The sequence below is a fragment of the Bombina bombina genome, chromosome 8, assembly GCF_027579735.1.
Source record: "Bombina bombina isolate aBomBom1 chromosome 8, aBomBom1.pri, whole genome shotgun sequence".
Lineage (NCBI taxonomy): Eukaryota > Metazoa > Chordata > Amphibia > Anura > Bombinatoridae > Bombina > Bombina bombina.
Window position 1 is genome coordinate 210204400 of NC_069506.1, and position 22489 is coordinate 210226888.

At 34.0% G+C, this 22489-nt stretch overlaps 1 protein-coding gene across 1 annotated transcript; it reads right to left on the reverse strand.

Annotated features, from left to right (window-relative positions):
• Positions 1–152: 152 nt before the first annotated feature.
• On the reverse strand, positions 153–17384 carry LOC128638732 (potassium-transporting ATPase alpha chain 2-like). Its single transcript, XM_053690864.1, has 23 exons — positions 17290–17384; positions 15692–15820; positions 13662–13721; positions 13298–13501; positions 12829–12942; positions 12603–12737; positions 12299–12416; positions 11829–12097; positions 11542–11740; positions 10805–10914; positions 10583–10717; positions 10264–10456; positions 9918–10093; positions 9565–9701; positions 9292–9442; positions 8924–9092; positions 8375–8529; positions 7016–7139; positions 6697–6842; positions 5997–6130; positions 5082–5183; positions 2923–3014; positions 153–357 (listed from the first exon to the last, which is right to left on the reverse strand). The coding sequence occupies exons 1-23, from the start codon at positions 17299–17301 to the stop codon at positions 329–331; spliced, it is 3093 nt and encodes a 1030-aa protein (XP_053546839.1). The 5' UTR covers positions 17302–17384; the 3' UTR covers positions 153–328.
• Between the last annotated feature and the right edge of the window lie 5105 nt (positions 17385–22489).

The following is a 22489-nucleotide window of genomic DNA, read 5'->3' on the forward strand; positions in this document are numbered from 1 at the left end:
GGCTTCATAATCACTGTGCCCAGGTATAACATTGCACTGTGTACCCATGTATATGAGGGCAATTCTGTGTATTGTATTGCCCATATAAACTATACAATGAGGCACTTATGGCCTTATGCATGTGCGTAGATGAATAGAAGATTTTTTTAAGGTTAAACCAATCACTTTAAATAACTTTTATTTTAATACATTTGTATTTACATATTTACATATACAGTGCATAATGTTATATTTGTAGGACAGCTAAAAAGGTCCAGGAGTCTTCTGATACAAAAGGCCCCTCTCATTGTTGAGCCTGTCCCATTGAAATGTGGTGGAAATGTCAAGTTTAGTAATACAGTTCTCGATCTATCCAAGCTGTAGAAGGAAAAAAAAAAGAGTATTTAGAATTTCTGATAAATAAAAATGTAAATAGATCAGAAGTTGCCATAGTTATCTCTAATCTTTTCTTTGTTCTGCACTGACACTTATCTGTCTATGGTACAAATCACTGTAGGCAGTTCTCTAATCATTTAGTATACAGATTGTGCAGTGTAATGCTGGGTTTCTTTAGAACTGATTTAAAGGGACATGGAAGTTAAAATACAACTTTCATTATTCAGAGAGTGTACACTCCTATGTACTTCTTTATTATTGTACCCTTTGTTGAAATTTCACTCATTTCCAGGAGAGAATATCTACATAGGTTTAGGACTGTGACCATATGGCCACTGTGTTTTCAACAATGTTATACCAATAATTTTCAAGACTAACTAATGCACGCTCCTGAGCCTACCTAGTTATGATCTCATAGAATGGAGCTATGTTTAAACAAAGGATACCAAGTGAAAGAGGTAAATTTGATAACAGTAAATTGGAATAATTATTTTTTTAAATTGTATGCCAAAATTAAAGGGATAGTCTAGTCAAAATTAAACTTCCACAATTCAGATACAGCATACAGTTTAAAGCAACTTTTTAATTTACTCCTATTATCATTTTTTCTTCGTTTTCTTGCTATCGTTAATTTTAAAAGCAGGAATGTAAGCTTAGGAGCTGGCTAAATTTAGCCACCAATCAGAAAGCGCTACCCAGGTGCTGAACCAAAAATAGGCCGACTCCTAAGCTTACATTCTTGCTTTTTCAAATAAAGATACCAAGAGAACGAAGAAAAATTTATAATAGGAGTAAATTAGAAAGTTGCTAAAAATTGCATGCTCTATCTGAATCATGAAAGTTTAATTTTGAGTAGACTATCTCTTTATTCTTAAACGTTTCATTTTGATTCCCATCCCTTTAAATAGCAGACAATCAAATAAAAGTAGTTCTAATACATTTCCTCTTTTGCTAGGCTATTATTGTTTTTAATTATATTTTAGGGTGTTAGAGAGGACCATATTTAAAATGTTTAGTTATGCGCAGTAAAACAACCTTGCAATATACTTTCATTATTTATTTTAACTCCTTTTCACGTAATTTAGGTCCGAAAAGTGTGGATTTTCTAATTCTCAGAGCTGAAAAAACACCCTGCAGCAAACAAGATATTAATTTGTTTTAAAATGTTTAGACTTGGCTGGTATGTTATACTATAGCAAGCCAACTCAAATGTCTTGTAATTACAAGGAGTTTACTGTCCCTTTTAAGCATCAAGAATGATGCAATCCTGTATATTATATTTGCATACATATTGTCATACTAATTATATTGTGTGGTTTCTCCAGTGCAATCTTGATAACATCATGCCTAGTCACTCCCACTGCCATCTGCACACAGGGCAATACTTGTTATTGGCTATATAAGCATTTATGGGAACATATATATGTTTGCAATTGAGGATAAAGGAAGTTTTGTGCTGGATTTAAGATCACATTGGAGAAATTGTGCAAGCGCTGATGTTTCACTGAAATAGAATGTGGTACATTGGAGAGTTTGATAATTATCATGAAGATTACAGTACAGGAAAACAAATCTGAATTCTCTGCCTCTAACCATTCCTTTCCCACCTGGTTGCTAAGATTTATTTATTTTTAACAATTATTTTTTTAACAGACTTACACTGTTGGAAAGGTTAGGTGATTACTTTTCAAATGGTGGGTCTTGGGGGTCTGTAGCTGCTTAGATGCCTGAGCTACAGGCTTCTAAGCAGCATGCCCCCTGCTCTTATACTTAACATTGTTAAGTATAAATAAAGTTGTGCGGCAACGTCATCACGCAAAACGGGAAGCCCCGGCGATGCCTGTCACTCTACAGGCACGATCGCCGGGGTAGGAGCGGGTGGGAGCCCCCAGATCTCCCTCAAAGTGGGAGAGTGCTAGTGACGGCTATGAGCCGTCGTTAGCACTAGGAACATGAAACCCAATTTTGTTGTCTTATAATTCAGATAGAGCATGCAATTTTAAACAACTTTCTTATTTAATTCTATTATCACATTTTCTTTGTTCTCTTGGTATCTTTTTTTTAAAACAGGGATGTAAGCTCAGGACCGTGCATGTGTCTGGATTACTATATGACAGCAGTTTTGGCAAGAATGTTATCCGTTTGCAGGAAATAGTACTGCCATCTAGCATTCTTGCAAAGCAGTGCTCCAGAAACCTACCTAGGTATCTCCTCAACAAATTGTAAACTTTAAAAATTGTTATGCGCTGTCTAAATCACAAAAGAAAAAAATTGAGTTTGATATCCCTTTAATATTTCTCAATTTGAATGTTAGTTATTTTATTGCTCTGAGACAAAAAATGACTCGTATATATAATTGGCTTTATGAAATAATCTTATTTCTGACTATGATCTGTTTTTATGGTTCTGGTTTATGATTAAGAGGTTGTGTTGTGTTTGGACAAATGATGTTGCTATGTCTGTGGATGAGAAATTAAGCATAGTACTAACAGATAAAAATATAAATACATTTTTTTTCTTTTACTATAGGACAATCTCAAAACTTACAGCCAGGAAAAGTTCTGATCAGAAGTTTTCTAAGTTCATCATAAACAAGGACAAAACCAGCATATCCTATGCACACAAACCAGTACTGAACTCTGTGAGGGAAAGAGAACATGTATTATTATATGTAAATGTTTTCCCGCATTTACTATGCATGTGAAGTCATAGTCATGTGTTTATAACTAAGCGTCTGAAACCATGCAAAGTCTTTTTTTCTTTAAGATATTATGGGCACCATTTATCAAGGTGTCAACTTGTGATCCACATGTATTTTTTCATTAAAGTCCGCTTATAGAATTTATTAACATACCAACTTTATTAAAATTAATGAAGTTTGCACCAGCGAACAAGCCTTCAATCACCATTCAAGTCAAATTGATCACAATTAATTCTCATGCAGATTTACCATCATGCGTTATTTATCACAACACTTTTCCAAGTTGCTAATGAATCAATCAATACTTTCATGACTATATTAGCATCAACTTCTGCAATTAATTTTCACCAGCATTTAGGTGGTGAATACAATGAGAATACGCCACCTAAATGCTGGTGAAAATTAATTTTGAAAGTTGACGTAAATATAGTTTGTTTTTTATAGTTAAAGAATCCATGAGTATGTTGTTTTGGTCATGATAGAATTGGACGGTTCTTCCAGATTTTGTTTTCCCATACTGGGTTACATCACTTCCAGAAACCATCTTAACTACCATGACAATTAAGCCGCTACTAACAAATTAATCAATAACATTTTCATACAACTATATCACTTTAAATGCGTTAAATTTGCAGTGACTGTGATGTTTATGACACTTAATGCATCACGCAAGCATTTAGGTACGCTTCTCATTTGGTTCTCAGATTGTTAAATTCAAATATTCATGCGCCAAAGTTATCATTAGTTTGCTTGTTTTTGCGTCGAATATGACGCAATATGGTTTGATTGTTTTAAAAATAAGTATGGTTGCCAGTTCAACTTCTGCATCTAGCGAGTAAAAGCGGATATATTCACTAATAGAGAAGTGAACAGGTTTATAAATGGGGCCCTATATTGTAAAGTGGTTGTCTCTCCTCCCCATCCAGAACCCTAAATAGAGAAATAAACATCTCTCAAGCAAAGATCTGTATTCCTAAAATTATTTGCAGTACTAATGAGACTTCTTAGATAGTTTCGCCAGATCAGAGAGCATTACATCATCAGACTCTAAGGAGCTGATTTAGGAAGCAGCGTATGCTGCTGTTTCCGCATGAGCCTTCAGGCTCACCGGAAACTTAAGAAGCAGCAGTCTTAAAGGGACATTCTAGTATTATTTAAACTTTCATTATTCAGATAGGACTTTTAATTTTAATCAACTTTCCAATTTACTTTTATCATCAAATTTGCTTTTTTCTCTTGGTATTCTTAGTTTAAACTAAACATAGGTAGGCTCATATGCTAATTTCTAAGCCATTGAGGGCTGCCTCTTATCACATGCTTTTTAAATCTCTTTTCAACACAAAGAGACAGAAAGTACACGTGGGCCATATAGATAACACTGTGTTCAGGCACAGGGGGTTATTTAAGATTTAGCACAAAACAATGCTAAATTTAAGACAATAGATAATAAACAGTCACAGTCATGTGATCAGGGGGCTGGAAGAAGGTTGATAGATACAAGGTAATCACAGAAATAAAAAGTGTATTAATATAACTGTGTTGGTTATGCAAAACTGGGGAATGGGTAATAAAGGGATTATCTATCTTTTAAAACAATAATAATTCTATGGTAGACTGTCCCTTTAAGACCGCTGCTCCTTAACTCGTCCGCCCCCTCTGAGGCGGCAGACAAAAATCATCCCGATTGGATATGATCGGGATGATTGACACCCCCTTCTAGCGGCCGATTGGCTGCAAATGTGCAGGGGTCGGCATTGCACAAACAATTCACATGAAATGCTTGTGCACTGTTGGCATTTATCGATGTGGGGCAGACATTAATAAATCGGCCCCTAAGACTCAATAGTTGGTGAGTAAATATGAAATTAAATAATGTGAAATTAATGGAATAAAATGGAATTACAGGGAGAAGTGAAACGGGAGAAAATTACCAGAAATACGAGAAGAAAAGACAGAAAATTAGTAGCAGGAGACCCACATTTTCCCTTCTGTCCTAAGTACTCACCGAAGTGGCATGAAGTGCAAAGCTTCCTCCATACCGGGGCAATAAAAAAAGAAAACTGCAATAGCCACCTGCGATAGTATTCCAATGAAGATAATTTTGTTCCTAAATGGGAGAAATTCAGATTGTATATCACGTCTATGGTTCTAATCACTGATAAAAACATAGCCACATTAGCAATCACACAGAAGTACACTAAGATAAGCAGTTATATAGTCACAAAACCACTATGTACAGACTCTAGTAATACGAGTACATTTTTCTATTATTTTTTGGTTACTTTTAATCAACATTTTAATAATGTCTGATAATCATATTTTATGTTTGAACATAGTTTACAAGTGTAATTTATTCACTACGTTAACGTTTTAATGAAACCAGAAAAAAAAAAGCTTTGTGAAGAGCCACGTTATGCCATTCAATAGGTAAGACTAGGGGGTATATTTATGAAGCAGCGTATGTTGCTGTTTCCACGCAAGCCTTTTGGGTCGCCGGAAACAAAAGTTAAGAAGCAGTGGTCATGTCCACCTGACATTTGATAAATCTACCCATGTGTTTTTAAGGTGTAAAAGGCTTAAATGAGATATTTAAAAAATATTGTAAGAAAACTGGTGGACATATGTTTTCCAATAAATTAAAATACCTCAGATGAGGGTTCTCATTGCAAATGATCTGACAGTTTTACACAACACCAAATCACTTGAAAACCATTAGAAAACTGAGTTTGTTAATAGATTGAAGTGTTTTTGAATAAAACTGTTAAAAGTGCTCTTCTAACAGATTGAACTGGGGCCATAGTAACAAATACCCAATTACACACAGTGATGTTGTACTTCTTAAAACAAGCAATTGTCAATACAAAGTGAAAATTGCCCTTCAATAATTGGTTTATGCAGTTATACTGACTCCAACTGTTACCTGAAGAAATTGCGGGTGAAGATGCTATTCCTCCTAGTTTTACGAATGAGTGTGTTCACCATCTGACAGATCACAATTCCCATAAAGAACGCAGTGTAACAATACCATTCCTGATAGAGCCTCTGTGAGTATGTCTGTGGGTATAGAAATATTAGCATTATATTCTCACTTAAGCATTTATCTTTTCTTGTACTGAAATTGTTCTTTCTTGGGGCTGGGGTTTTTATTTTTTAAGTTTGTAACCTCTCTCTCTGTAGGAGAGCAGATATATTTGCGCACTTGTACATTGTTTATGTGCGGGAGACCTCTACATATGTATCTGTACTTTTAGGAGACCCCACTCTGTATTTTAGATCTCCCAAACATCCTGCATTTTGCAGGATACTTCCAGTTTGAGAGCTCTATTACTCTCTCCATCCTGTCATTCTACCTTCCAAATATGTCCCAGTTTCATAATGGGAGCTCTTGGACCACCTAAATCGAACTAAAACACCAAGCTATTCTCCTAGGTATGCCCATATATTCCCCCAGACAGTCTCAACTCAGCCTATGACACTTGAAACTTTTGAAGACCCATCCTGATTCCACATTTGGACATTGAGACTCTACTCTGGCCTCTTAGATTTGGATACTGTTAGGAAAAGGTTTGGAGGTTCTTTTAGGAAAAATTGTATTTATGCAAAGAATGCTAGTTTCTTACCCACTCTTGTCCATAACTATCCTCCACTTCTTGTTTAGTCTTATCCTCCCAGTCAGCTCGAAGTCCAATAAGAGTTCCTGGGAGAAATCCTTGATCTGCCATCACAGTGAAGTAGTTCAGAAATCCGGAGAATGATTCAATGGCCGCTGAGGGGAGAACAGATGGTGAAATATATTTCTTGTTTTGTTTGTTGGGCCTATGATACAAGGTAAAGGTTTACAGTGGATGTTTTTTTAATGGTTTTTATAGATAATGTATGATTTTGAAAGTTTGATATAGTTAGTAATAGAATGCATTTTCTGATAAAAAGAAATCTTACCTATGTTAAAATAAGAGTAACACAACAAAGGCTGGTTCACCAGGTGGTCTTTTCGAGGGTTGCGAGGCTTTCGTGTCATTATGTCATTTTCTGCTTTTTCATATGCTAAAGCAATGGAGGGGATCTAAAAATATAATGGTAAAGTGAATGAACAGTAAACCATGATGAATATAATTAATAATGTAGATAAGCAAACAGAAATAGAAAAAAAAACCCAAGGAGATAGTCAGTATAGGAACATTCTAAAAAATGTAAAGTTTTCTGTCTAAAATCTATTCTAGTAATGTTGTGAGAAACTGGTGTAACCAGCACAGTCCTGAGTACAGTTTTAGTGAACTAAGTCCTCTATGGCCTGTACAGTTTTTGTGCCCAGTGTAATGAGACAGTCTCATTTGCTTACTTCATTATATGAAGTCTAGATCTCATGAGATTGTGGCGGTAGAGGAGGCACAGGTCCCAGGGTTCCGTTATGTTTAATCAAACTGCTCCAGATCTCAGCTTTATCTTCAGATTTGGAATGGCCTCTGTTTGGCACTGGAAATAGAAGTTCACATGTATGTGCAAGCCGAACTCTGTGTGCAAAAATGCAAAATACTCACTGGGAGTCGTTTCCAAAATCAGGCAATTTTTTTTTTGACCAGATGATCTTTCCAAATAAAATGATACAACTTTTTATTGTTGTTCTGTTGCTCAACGCGTTTTAGCGAACAGTCATTTTTCTCAAGAGCTTTTAAAATCAGTAAGAAAGGTGTTTACTCCCAGTGAGTATTTTGCATTTTTCAACAGAGTTCAGCTTGCACTTACATGTGAACTTCTATTTCCTATGCCAAACAAAGGCCATTCCGAATCTAAAGATAAAACTGAGATCTGGAGCAGTTTGATTGAAAATAACAGAACCCCTGGACCTGTGCCTCCTCTACCGACACAAATATTTAAAAACATTTTTTTGGGGGGAGAGACTGTGGGACAGCAGTGGTTCATCAATAGAAGGGAGTATTGTTCTTACCTATTTTTCACAATTTTTTGTAATAACATCTATACCGCATATTTGTGTATATTTTGGCCTTAATAGATCGTATGAGAACCTCACATAGAAGTGTTGTTTGTGTTCTCCTCCATACTATGAATCTCACGTTATTCAATGTTTTACATAATATTATGAATTCTCATAAATAAAGTTTTACTCATTATACTGATTGCAAAACAACGTGTCCCTTACATTTCATGTGGACCATGTAATTTGTCCATTGTTTCCTGTTTCTTATTATGCTTGTCATTTTTAGCCCATATCTCCTGTTGCATCTTGTGTGCATGTGTGTGTATTGTTAAATGCTTTATGTGTCTATTGTGGATACTTACAATGTCTGTGCCCAGCTCAATGAAAAGGATTGTTATGGTTCCCAGGGGTAATGGGCAACTTATGATCACATAGACCATGAATGGAATCATTTCTGGGATGTTCTTGGTGACTGTGTATGCAATTGACTTCTTAAGATTATCAAATATTAGACGGCCTGCAAGAAAATGTTAATGTTAGTGAATCATAGCAATAGAGAAATGTGGGTACATAAAGGAGACTAAATGTATTTAGGGGACTTGAGGGGCATAAAGAAGGGACATCAAGTTGTTAGGGGTAGATAGGCAAAGAACATTAGATAAGCTATTAACATATATAAAACATGGTAATTAGGTTTTATATTGAAATATTTTTAATTGATTATTCATTACATTGGTATTGACTGTGCCCCTCTAAGTATCTAATGCAGTGTTTCTTTCAGGAAAGCACATTTGATAAGGGATTAGTGTTGATAAGGGAATGTGTTATATGGATTTGCAAAGTATAGTTTTAACCTTTACCGGGTAATTATCTCTTTTTAGATGAATATTGCATTCTCTTAGCTTTCTTACCTTCCTCAACTCCAGTTACAATTGAAGCAAAGTTGTCATCAAGAAGAATCATGTCAGCTGCATGTTTGGCAGCATCTGATCCTGCAATTCCCATTGCAACCCCAATATCAGCTTTCTTTAGAGCTGGGGAATCATTGACTCCATCTCCAGTAACAGCTACAATGAAACCCTATAGGTGAAATGGACATAATGAAATGGAATCAGACTTAAAACACTTCATACTTTACTACCCTGTTATTTTACACTATTTCTGCCTTCTTTTTCTTTGTCTTTCACCAATTACATTTTTTTTCTATTTAATTTCCATATAAATTATTGCCACACCCTCTTTTGTTTCTTTTTGTTTTCTCTCTCCTTATCTCACTCACCAGTCTCTGGCATCCCTCTACGATGAGTAGTTTCTGCTGAGGAGAAGTCCTTGCAAACACAATTTCCTGATAATGTTTTAAAATATTGTCCAATTGCTCGGAGCTCATGTCGTTTATTTCAGTCCCGTTTACCACAATAGCACGAGCCTCTCTGGTTTGGACAGACATTACAATTACATCTCCAAAACTGGCAGTTCCAGAATTACTGTTGATTAATATATATATATAAATAGAATATGACATAGAAATAAGGATATCTAGAGGAATGCTGACCTTGGGTTTACTCTCTCAATGGCAACTCCTCGTTTCTCTGCAATATCTTCCACAGTATCATTTCCACTTGAGATGATCCCTACACTGTGAGCGATAGCCTTTGCTGTAATTGGGTGGTCCCCAGTTACCATGATAACCTGCCGGTGAACCACATATCATTAAAATCTTAGAAACAATTTAAACTTTAATTATTAAGCTACCTAAGACTTGCAAGTAAAACAAATACAACAACAATCCTGAATTTAAGTGCCATATTATTTTTGAACAATTGAAAATATTCTGTATAATGACTCACAGACGGTTAGTTACCAAATGCATTTTGAGACAAGTCCTAATGCTTTGCCAACACTTACTTTAATGCCGGAGCTGCGACATTTCATGACTGCATCTGGAACACTGGAACGAGGAGGGTCAATCATAGAGATCAGTCCCACAAAGCACAAATCAGAGAGTGGAAAATTCACATTATCTGTGTCAAATGGATATCCAGGTGGATAAAGAGACGAAGGGAGTGCAATCTGACAGAACCCTGTATGGAGGAATATAAATTTAAAAACATTGAGGAGATAAATATAAATAGCTTATCTAAATATTTTTTGTGTGATAGAAAGACAGTTTTAAAGTGAAATTGAAATTTAAATTATTTATACATAAGTAGTGAAAATATGGTAATAGAGGCACTAAACTATATCCTCTTACCTAAGACCCTCTCACCAAGACTTCCTAGTGCCATGTATGCCTTCTGGAATTCATCTTTCATCTTTTCATCCAATGGCCATTCTTGACCACCTATCATGATCGTTTTACATTTCTCCAAGATCCGTTCTGGGGCTCCTTTCATCACCAGAATGTAACCATCCTCTGCAGGGTCCTCAGACAGATGAATAGACACCTAATTATGAAAAGCAGGGAGTTAGGTAGACTTGTGGAAGGAAATAGGAGGCATTTGGAGGAAAGTATAAAGGAATTTAGTGAGTACTGGATTATTTTAAAACATGTTCTGGGTGTTGTTTCTAACCTGATACTTGTTGCTTGAGTTGAAAGGGATTTCACACACTTTGTGATTTCTCATCCTAAACGCCATTACTTCTCCAACAACATTTTCTGTGAATTTCAGAATAGCTGCTTCAGATGCATCCCCATTAACCTTTTTCTGTGTAAAGAAAATGTCTAACAATTAGATCCCATTCCCAAATAAAGCTTGCAGTAAAGTTGAAACTAGAAAAACCAATAGATATACCTTGTTAATTGGTTCTTCCTCTTGTCCAGCGCTGAACTCAGCACGGTTACACAGGATGGCAATTCTGGCCAGGGCCTGCCAGGTGGGTGAGCTCTGATCAAACATTTCCCCTGTTGAGAGTCAGTGAACTGGTTACTTGATACTTGTACACCAGCAATGAGAAGCCAGTAAACTATGTGGCCTAGAGACTTTAAAAGGATGTTGGACTCGCAGTAAAACATTTTAGTCCACTGTTAGTCGTTTTTTTTTAATATAGAATATATTGAATATAGAGGTAAAAATTGTACACTCTTTTCTGCTCTGATGGAGAGGATGTAAGCAACAATGAAAGCATGAGTGCTGCATTTTTTCTATGTCCCAGATGCTGGTACTCATTAATTATTGAATTATATCTTGTGCTTAGTAACTTTGAAAAAAGCAAAGGGACAAAGTTATTTACAATGCTTGATATCTTTTGCAGCACCATCTTGTTAAAACTAGAATATTTACATAACGATTACAAATATTAGCTGCTATGAGATGGCAGAGGTGGTGGTACTCAGTAATGGTGAGTAATCCCACAAAAAAGTCCTGTCCCTGTGTATAATGTTATATACTGTTAAAATAAATATTCACATTTGTGCTCAAGTTTTATAGAGAAGGTGAGATTACAAATAATTTCATGTATATGGTGTATAAGTGTTGAAGACTGAATTTAGAGCCTATACAGCAGTCTTCAAGAAGCTGCAAAATCTAACCTTGCTGATTTTCTGATGTGTCTGCATTATGGATCTGCTGGTCAAACCACATGTGTGCCACGGTCATTCGGTTCTGTGTCAGAGTCCCTGTCTTATCAGAGCAAATGACAGAAGTAGATCCAAGAGTCTCCACAGCCTCCAAGTTCTTCACCAGGCAGTTTTTCTTGGCCATACGTTTGGCAGTAAGTGACAGACAGACCTAAGAAATATATATCACATACAACATATGATTGCTTAATGTGGATAAAACAAAAGCTTTTGATTGCTCATGACACATTAGTACTTACGGTGACAGTGGCAAGTAGACCCTCTGGCACATATGCCACAACAATGCCAATGCAGAATATAATGGCATTGAGGGCACTGTAGCCCATGGAGATGGATATGATAAAGAAGACACCCCCGACAAACACAGCAAGGCCGCTAATCATATGGACAAAGTGCTCAATCTCCAGAGCGATTGGCGTCTTCTGATCTCCAACCTGAGAGGCTAATGATGCAATGCGTCCAATCACTGTGCGGTCACCAGTGTTGATCACAATGCCACATGCTGTCCCTGAAAATAAAGTTCAAGTTGTTTTACTTGATCTACATTTTAGAGTGCGTATTTAAGATATCAAATGTGTTAAAATGATGGGGGGTTGTAAGACAGTATTCAGTCAAGTGGATAGTGCCTGCAATTTCATGGCAGTGGTATGTCAGTTTATTACCAGATATTTGTAGCTATAACTGTTAGGTGTGGAGGATAAGAACTTACCTTCAAGACATGTGGTGGAATAAAATGCTAGATTCTTAGTCTCCAGTGGGTTCTCATCTGTGAGATCAACACATCTAGGCTGGGGCTCTGACTCGCCTGTTAGAGAGGAATTATCAACCTAAATGAAGACAATGTTATGTGATGAGATATGATGATAATGTGGTTACAATGGTTGTTATGGCATCTCTCCTATATTTGAAATGATGATTTATCATCTAGTATTATTTGTTTCAAGATACATATATTAAACATAGTAGAGAGAATCTCAATTCAAGCACCATGAAATGATTTCACTTATCCTCACCTTAAAGCCTTGACATTCTAATATACGTATATCAGCAGGAATCTTGTCTCCACCTTTTATAGAAACAATATCTCCAACCACCAGTTCCTCTGCATTTATTTCTATGCGCTTTCCTTCACGAAGGACCATAGCTTGCTGTGAACATTTAGAGTTTAATGAGCATCAAATTACACAAGTTTAATAGCAAACATCTGCCCTTCAAGCCCATTACAACACAGATGCTTACCTGTGGCACCATGTTTTTAAAGCCAGCCATGATGTTTGTACTTTTGGCTTCCTGATAATAGGCAAAAAGTGCTGTCATGACCACAACTGCAATTAGGATGATTGCCAACCATAGCTAGGGAAACAAAAATGTTGTAAGTCAAATAAGCACAAGTAAAAGGTATGGAATTTAATAAAGAGTCATAGTCACAGTAATGAAAACGTGGAATATGGTGATAGTAGTAGCATGGAGGAGAAAGACGTGTACGTGAGGACACAGTCACACCATGAAAGTGATTTCAGTTGTAAATATCTAAATTGACTGACTTAAAGTCAAATGCTTATGTGTGCCTTAATATACCACTGTACATGTATTCCAAATTATTTGGGTAGGATATATGGAGATTCTGGTGAGTGAAATATACAAACATCATACTATAATAAGTTTAGGGAATATATAAATGATAGAGGGTACAATTTAGTCTACTAACATTGTCCTTGGACACAGTAGGATCCTGTGCTACTTGAAGACCATAAGCAATAAAACACAATATGGATCCAATCCAGAAGACAATAGAGAAGCCACCAGCCATCAGCTTCAAAAACTTAATAATTTCTGGAGTTCCCTTTGGAGGAGTCAGCTTGTTGAGTCCATCCCGTGACAGACATTCCTTTGCACTCTCTGAGCACATACCCTATAATAAAAAATAAAAAAATGTTCAAATCACAAGCATTACTCATGTACTTAGGCTGCTATTTTAATGGATGTAGGGTTAAGAAATATATCAATAGGAATTACTATAACATATATAATATCTAGAAGGAGTTTGATGAGTTCTTATTTACTGTGATTACCTTATTAGTGTAAACTGAATATTTTTTTTCCAGCTCTTCAATGGTTAGTTTGTGGGCATCCTGTAAAAGATGCATAGTTAGCGAACATTCATAGTCATTCTAATAATGCTTAATATAATAGTGAGTGATGGCTAAAAAGTCTACTGGTGGAACTTAGCAGATAACTGTATGAACTTAATTTAAAAGCAACAGTGTAAATATTGGCTTCACAACAATATTCTGCATCATAATTTTTATGCCTAATGAAACCGCTGTGTTAACTTAGATACGTGTTGCAATAAACTGGGGCTCTGGATGAATGTTTCAACCCTATATGTTTTTATATACTATTTTAAAAGGTTATTTTTATTAAACTTTCGATGGTGATCACTGTGAGTCTCCAGAACGCGCCCAAAAGCACAATAGAGTGCTGCCACATATTGTGAGTACCTTGTGTTCTTTCTACACCTGACTGATATTACATTATTGATATGCACATGAAACGCTCTCTGTTTTGTACAAATAGCACAAACTCTATTTGCACATGTGCAGACTGGAATAGACTGCCCTCTTGTGTTCCCTTAAAGACGTTTAGCACTGATTCATCTTAGTTACTATTGCAAAGAATGATTTTCCTATAGCGATTGTTGTATTTTACAGCAAAATGCTGCAAAATAAATAATGAATCTATAATGCAATAAAGTTTCACTTATAATAATTAAACATTTTTTGCATTGTAGCAATGTCAAGTTTACTGGTCCATTAATTTTGCCTTTTTCTAAGCCCCTGTGGGTCGCCTCTTACCTCAGTGCTTTTTAATAGCTTTTTAAATCTTGCACAACAGCTAGACAATGCTAGTTCATGTGTGCCATATAGAAAACAATGTGCTCACTCCTGTGGAGAATGATAATGGTTATAAAAGAACCAGCCTTAAATGCAAGTTTGTTAAAAGCGCAGGGGCAGTCTGCAGGGGCTTAGATACAGATAATCATAGCGTTAAAAAGTACAATATATTAATATAACATTGAAGGTTATGCAAAACTGCATAATAAAGGGATTATTTATATTTTTTAACCAATAACAATTTTCATGTAGGTTGTACCTTTAACATTAATATTATGTTCTAGAAATGGTCTCAATAAAAAAAAAACCATACAAATTGAAAGTAATGGCCTAGATTACAAGTGGAGCGAATCGATAGCTGAAAATAATGCACAATTTGATATTAGAAGGGAACGGTTTAACTAAAACATCCTAACATGCACAAAATCTTTTTAGTGCACTCTGTAATTCACTGCTGCAAGGAGCGCTATTAGACCACTCATTATGCTTGTATTACAAATGACGAGTTAAGTGTGGGGCTCAAGTGCAATCCAAAGTACAACTGTAAAAAGTAGTTCTGTTTAAGTAAACAAATCGTATAAATAGTTTAGCAAACAACTACATGAAGAACTCTCCTACTTGGGCACCACCTCTTAGCAAATAGCTGTGCAGGAAATCCAGCACCTCACTGCGCCAAGCTGAATTTCCCGCACGGCTATTGGCTAAGAGGTGAAAACGTCACCTCTCAAGCAAAACATTGTTCTGCCGTGGGCTGCCTGAGCTGCTCAGTGCGGCAAACGCTTGAAACAAATAAAGGAGCTTTCAACATGAAGTATTTTATACTTCATGAATGAAAGTCCCCTTTATTTGTTCCAATGGTCAATCCTAGCATTTCACAAATGCTAGGATTGACAATCACTTTAAATTGAAGCGCTATTAATTGCACTTGAGCGAAGCTAATATTTATTTGCGCAATTTCTTATCTAGGCCAATATATGCTATTCAACCAAGCCTAATATTAATGTCTCTGCACTATGTATACATAATATTTTCTATATAGATAGCCATGATAAACAGTGACATGCAACATATCAGTTCTGTACAGCACCATTATACCAGGTTTTAATTCTCACTGATACTTTTTATTATTTTACACTGCATTGTATTTCTCTTTCTAGGTATTGATATGTATATTTATACAGTAGCTTGCTCTCATTTTCACAACTTACAATCTCCAGCTCCTTTTTCAGGTTTTCAACTTTTTTCTCATTCTTATTTCCTTTTTTCTTAAACAGTGTTCTTTTGTTCTTGGTTTTGACTTCTTCTTCCACAGGAACTGTATAAACCTCTGGGGGTTCCTGCAGGTCAGACTACAAATATAATAAATACCGTATATACTGTAGGTCAGTCACATAAAAAGCACAACATACCAGATGTACAAGTTGGTACAAATGTTTTGTAGCAATACATTTGTAAAATGTTATGTACCCAAAATGAATATATGGTCCTTAATTGACAGTTTACTCCAAAACTTTTATTGTTTAAAAAGATAGATAATCCCTTTTTAACCCATTCCCCAGTTTTGCACAGCCAACATTGTTATATTAATATCATTTTACCTCTGTGATTACCTTGTATCTAAGCCTCTTTTGACAGCCCCCTGATCATATGGCTATTTATTATCTATTGACTTGCATGTTAGCCAATTACTCGTAAATAACTCCACGGGCATGAGCACAATGTTATATATGTTGTGAAAAACAAATAAAAAAGCATGTGATAAGAGGCTGTCTGTAGTGGCTTAGAAACAGGCAGAAATTTAGAGGGTTAAATGTTATAATGTATATTAATATAACAATGTTGGTTGTGCAAAACTGGGGAATGGGTAGTAAAGGCGTTATTTATCTTTTTAAACCATGACAATTCTGGTATATACTGTCCCTTTAAGAAAACTCTGAAATTGCATTGATGAAAATAACAGGTATTAGATTGATTATATGGAAGCAGAGAAGATGTTGGTGCTACACCAATAAAAGTGTCACAAAAAAAGTTTGAAACAAAAACTCACAATCAGGACAAATAAAAAAAGCAAATGGTAAGCAGATATTGCTATATTGGTCTGCCGGTAAAATATGATCTTAGTAGATTGTAATACATTATAGCAGGGGTTAGCCTCTTTGGGCCCCCAGATGTTTTGAAACTACATTTCCCATGATGTTCAGACAGCCTAAAGAGTCTCTCAGCATCATAGGAAATGTAGTTCCAAAACATCTGGGGGCCCAGATTGGTCCTCAATGTGGCTGACCCCTGCATTATAGTACATTCTTTTAGTAAGATACTTGAATACAAAAGCTTTCAGAAACTCACTGACTGCAATCTAATTGTAAATACTTCAATCAGAACAGAGCTCTTATGCACACAGTTATTATTCTTGCTGTTCAATGGATGGAGAGTAAAAATTATAATGTAACACTTAGAGATTTTGCAGACAAAAGAGAGCAAAACTGCACTGAAATAGCAGATACATAACACATGTGAAGAAGAGACCTGTAAGGTCGCAGAAGCTAATGACATGCAGCATCTTAACACATGAATACTATTGTCCTTTATAAGCTACAACACTATGCTAAAACAATAAGCACATCACAGTAACATTGAAGGAACACCCATAATTAATAAATGCAAACTTTAGTATTATAACATAGATGCAAACATGTGTGCAATTATATCTAAATGCTATAATTCATGTGATTATTTCCTTATTGCACTATTTATGTTCATTTAACTATCAAATAGAAAACATAGAAAATATAATGTTATTCCTTACCTGGGGTTCCATATTCAAGCAAAATTCTCAGCAAGCTTTTGATGTGAAGAAAGAAATGGTGTATGTCAGTTACAGATAAACAAAGAGAATGTGAGGGTATGAGGGAGCTGAGCTGGAGAAGGTAAGTCCCAAACTCAAATGATGCCTATATATATATATGTATGGACCAACTCATTAGCCTCCGCCTCTAACATAGGTTAGAAGTACTGATTATTAAAGATCTGGATTTATCAAGTTTCCACAAGATAGACCAGTAATCTACTTTTAACTGCATTCAATCACCTGCTATTAACAGAACTCCTCAGTACACACCTGACATTTTCCTTAGGGCAATACGTAGAGCACAAAGCTTAGATAGGAGCTGAGGGGGTTATGGGTCCTAAGTTTCACCAAGAACTCTATGGGAGCAGGAACAACCAGATCCCTTTTTACATAAACCATTATTGTCTTTTGTGCTAGAAATAACAGTTACACAAAGCAGCATATCCATTATATTGTGAAATTTAGCATCATCTCATACCTTCATAAAGCAATCAACCTGGTACTAATCTTTCCTTATCTCCCAGTGATATTATTCAAGTGACCTTATATATTTAACCAAAATTCTGTCATCTCAAGGCAAATGCTTTTTAAAAACTTAATGATGCTCAGACTCCAAAAACTGCCTGTAAAATATATTTGCTTAATACATAAAATCATCTTTATATAAAACTAACAACCATCTTAATATAATTCCAACTATGTTTCCTGACCCTACAATCCTATATAAATGTAAGTACTCTCAATATTTATGTAACAGATATTTTCTAAAATTTTATCTTACATACAGGACATCATTTTCACCTTTAGTGATATAATATTTTTTTTTATTAATTAAATATCAAAACCTCTTTGTAAATCTTATCTCTAAGAATACTTTTCAATACAAAAAAGTTAAATTATGTATTCTAAATATGATTATATAAATAGACATAAAATGCTGATTCATTATTAAACCTGTTTCTTTGCAGGCAGCAGAGTGCATAGCACAAGTAGTACAGTCTGACACATGTGTAGCTGGTAAACTCCAGTTTTTAGAAATTCATGGACATCAGTCATTAATGATACCGAGAAGAAACTGCTCTTGTGCAAATCACAACATTCTTTGTTTAAAATCTATTTATCTGAAGACAGCGAGGCATCCAAATTCCTGTAATGGCCAGTTAAGTACATTGGGAAAAACTGCTTATCATATACAATCTGCAACACTATAGAGCACTCAAACCCCATCGCTGGACACACCTGAAGACAATAGAAAATAATTAAACAAAATAACAAATAAAAACAGCTTGATTGTGGTGGTAGAAAAGAAGGGGAGATGGAAACACAGAGAAAGACAACAGTAACATTAAATACTTTTTTTTAAAAAATTATTACAATTTGTTGAATATATTTTATTCTCTAGCTTTTCAGTTATTAAATATCGGCTACAGTTTTAATGTATCTTTGTCCCATTTTTTCTAGAAAAAAAAAGACTAATAGATCTAGAGAGATATATTTTTTCAAAGTTTCTCAACCAGAAAAAAACAGCTGAAGATAAATTTTGGAGCATATACAGATGTCATTTTTAATCCCAGATTGACATACTTTTTATACCAATTTTAGAAGTTAGTTTCACATCTCACATATAAATTACCAAAACATACAAATAGACATTTAACACATACATTGTGTTTCTGTGCCTGCGTGAAGACAAAGGGACAGTCCTTTTAAGAACTAGAGAAATGAATGGCAATTTTAGCTTAAACTCTGCAATTGGGTAAGAGTTCAGTAATTTTTTAGTTGCTCTTTTATGTAGCATATTGGGGGGGGGGTGGTATATTTTCAATTTCTATTGAGATAGAGCTGAAACCAGAATTGTCCCTGCTTTTTCATATTTGATTGACAACTTAATCCATAACATGAACATATATATTTTTCCATTTAATATTAAGTGGACAGATTTTTGGTACATCTCAATTAAGGGACATTTAAGTCATTTTGTATATCAACATTAAAAGGTAATCACTGCATTGTAACATATCTGAGTGCAAAATAAATGTTTGAAAACATTTCAAATGCTAATTTTGTTAGTAACGTTTATGTTAAATAGTCCAGGGACATACTCCTTGGAAAGCCTCCTGAATATGTTTAATGCTAATAAGAGACATATATAAATGATCCTTGTCACATAATGCAGAAAGGACATGCTTTAGAATTTCAGATTTAAATTATAGTAAAAGCATTTTATTTTTAATACAATAGCCATTTAATATGACATCTATTAAGTGAATATAATTGCCCAGTATCCATCTAGAAAGACTGTGTGTCCAGGATGTAAAACTAACTATGTATTATTATGTTTACTTAAAATAATGATAGTACCAATCTGATTATGGCCAAATACAGCATGTTCTTATTAATATAAGAGATCTTTTTTTTAATTAAATATAGAAAGAGCAATTTACCTACAAGAACTTGTTAATATAACTAGGTTGTAATTCACACAAAACAATTTTATTATTTTTTAGCTAATATATTTTTTGTAATTTATTCAAACTAATTTTTATAGTATAACATTTGAAGCATATATATTCTTATTCTAACAAGAAACAACATTTAAATGCATTATCCTTTAACAACTATATAATTCTGAATCAATAAATTATAAAAGTGTTTTTATAACTTTTAGATTTGTTAAAGTGTCTAATGTAGAAAATCACGTTGCTAATATACAACAGAATTATTTTATCTTTTATTTATATGTTTTTACTTATTTTAAATATACTCAATAATTTAAAATTGTGTTGTGTTAATAAAAACACATTGTTACATTTTTTTAAAGTAAAATTTGTATGTAAAAAAAAAATAAAAAAAAATAGATGTGTGTGTTTATATATATATTTATATATATATACACACACACACAGAGGGAGAGAGAGAGAAAGTTGTGACTCAGTTGACTATTATATCTTTTGCAGCCTTGTCTTTATTTTTGTCTCTATTTCGTTTTTATATAATTGTATATGTTTTTGCAAACACATAATAATATTAAATAAATCCCACAATATCCTTCCTCTGATTCCACTATGGAATAAAATAATATAAAAATATTTTTTATATATTTTTTGCTTTGTTTCTACAGCATCTGTTGTATGTTAAATATGAGAACTACTAAACATAATTTATTGAGCCACTAGTGAAAAACATGGCTCTAAAGAGGCAGTTAGCCCAGACTACAAGTGGTGCACTATTTTTTTTTTAAGTTTGAGTGCTACCTGCTCTCAAGTAAAAAAAATTGACGTGGACAGATTTGCATCAATATTCAGGCGCAGTAACTTCAGGATTTAGGATATTGTGACCACGCTAACCCCTTCTCCCCATTGACTTCTGTGGGACGCACGGAAGAAAGCTTTTTTTGTCACTGCTTGTGCGTTATCCTGACACTGCGCTAGATCAACTGCGCTAAAGCCGAAGGTGTATTAGGAATACTTCACATTCCTAACTTCTTCACTTAGAAGAAAATATTCTTTTTTTAAAAAATATATATATATTTATATATCTGTATATTTTTTGTAAAATATATTTATATATATTTCTGAATATATACATATATATATATAAATATGTATTATATCTATCTATCTATCTATCTATCTATCTATCTATCTCTCTCTCTCTCTCTATATATATATATATATATATATTTATATAAAAATAAATATTTGTAAAAAAATAAAGTGAACACCATAAGAATGTGAAGTATTTTTTATTAAAAACACATTAAAACATAATATAATTGTTTAAAAATGATATTGAATGTTTCACGGTATTTGACTGGGAAGGGCTCAAAAGTGAATATAAATGTTGATATATGTGTTTATATGTATGTATTTGTTAATTTTTAAAATATCTCCCAAAATAAATTGTTTATTTTGTTTTTTGTTTAAAAAAATGATTGCATCTTTAAAATATATATTATAATATATATATAATATATTATATAATATAATATATATTTTGGTTTAGCACTTTTTGAGTTATTAAGATTTTAATATCTGAAATGTTCTCTCTGAAATATTTGACAAATAAATAACATGAAATAAAATAAGGAATAAACAAAGATCTCATGTAGTGGTGTTTTTCCCATTTTTTGATGGGAAAAAAAGACTAATAGATCTAGAGATATATATTTTTCAAAGTTTCACAGCCACAAAAAAAAAGAAACAGCTGAAGATTAATTTTGGTGCATGTACAGATGTAATTTTTAATCCCAGACTGACATACTTTTTATACTAATTTTAGAAGTGAGTTTCACATCTCATATACAAATTACCAAAACATACAAATAGATATTTAACACATACATTGTGTTTCTGTGCCTGCATGAAGATAAAGGGACAGTCCTTTTAAGAACTATAGAAATGAATGGCAATTTTAGCTTAAACTCTGCAATCGGGTAAAAGTTCAGTAATATTTTAGTTGCTCTTTTATGTAGCATATGGGGGGGGTGTAGAATTTATATTTTCAATTTCTATTGAGATAGAGCTGAAACCAGAATTGTCCCTGCTTTTTCATGTTTGATTGACAACTTAATCCATAACATGAACATATATATTTTTCCATTTAATAGTAAGTGTACAGATTTTTGGTACACCTCAATTAAGGGACAATAAAGTCATTTTGTATATCAGCATTAAAAGGTAATCACTGCATTGTAACATATTTGAGTGCAAAATAAATGTTTGAAAAAATCTCAAATGGTAATTTTGTTAGTAACGTTTATGTTATACAGTCCAGGGACATACTCCTTGAAAAGCCTCCTGAATATGTTTAATGATAATAAGAGACATATATAAATGTCCCCTATCACAGAATGCAGAAAGGACATGCCTTTGAATTTCAGATTTAAATTATTGTAAAAGCATTTTATTTTTAATACAATAGCCATTTAATATGACATCTATTAAGTGAATATAATTGCCCATTATCCATCTAGAAAGACTGAGTATCCAGGATGTAAAACTGACTATGTATTATTATGTTTACTTGTGTGAAGACCACACACCACCATAAAATAATGATAGTGCCAATCTGATTATGGCCAAATACAGCATGCTCTTATTAATATAAGAGATCTATTTTTATATTAAATATAGAAAGAGCAATTTATCTACAAGAA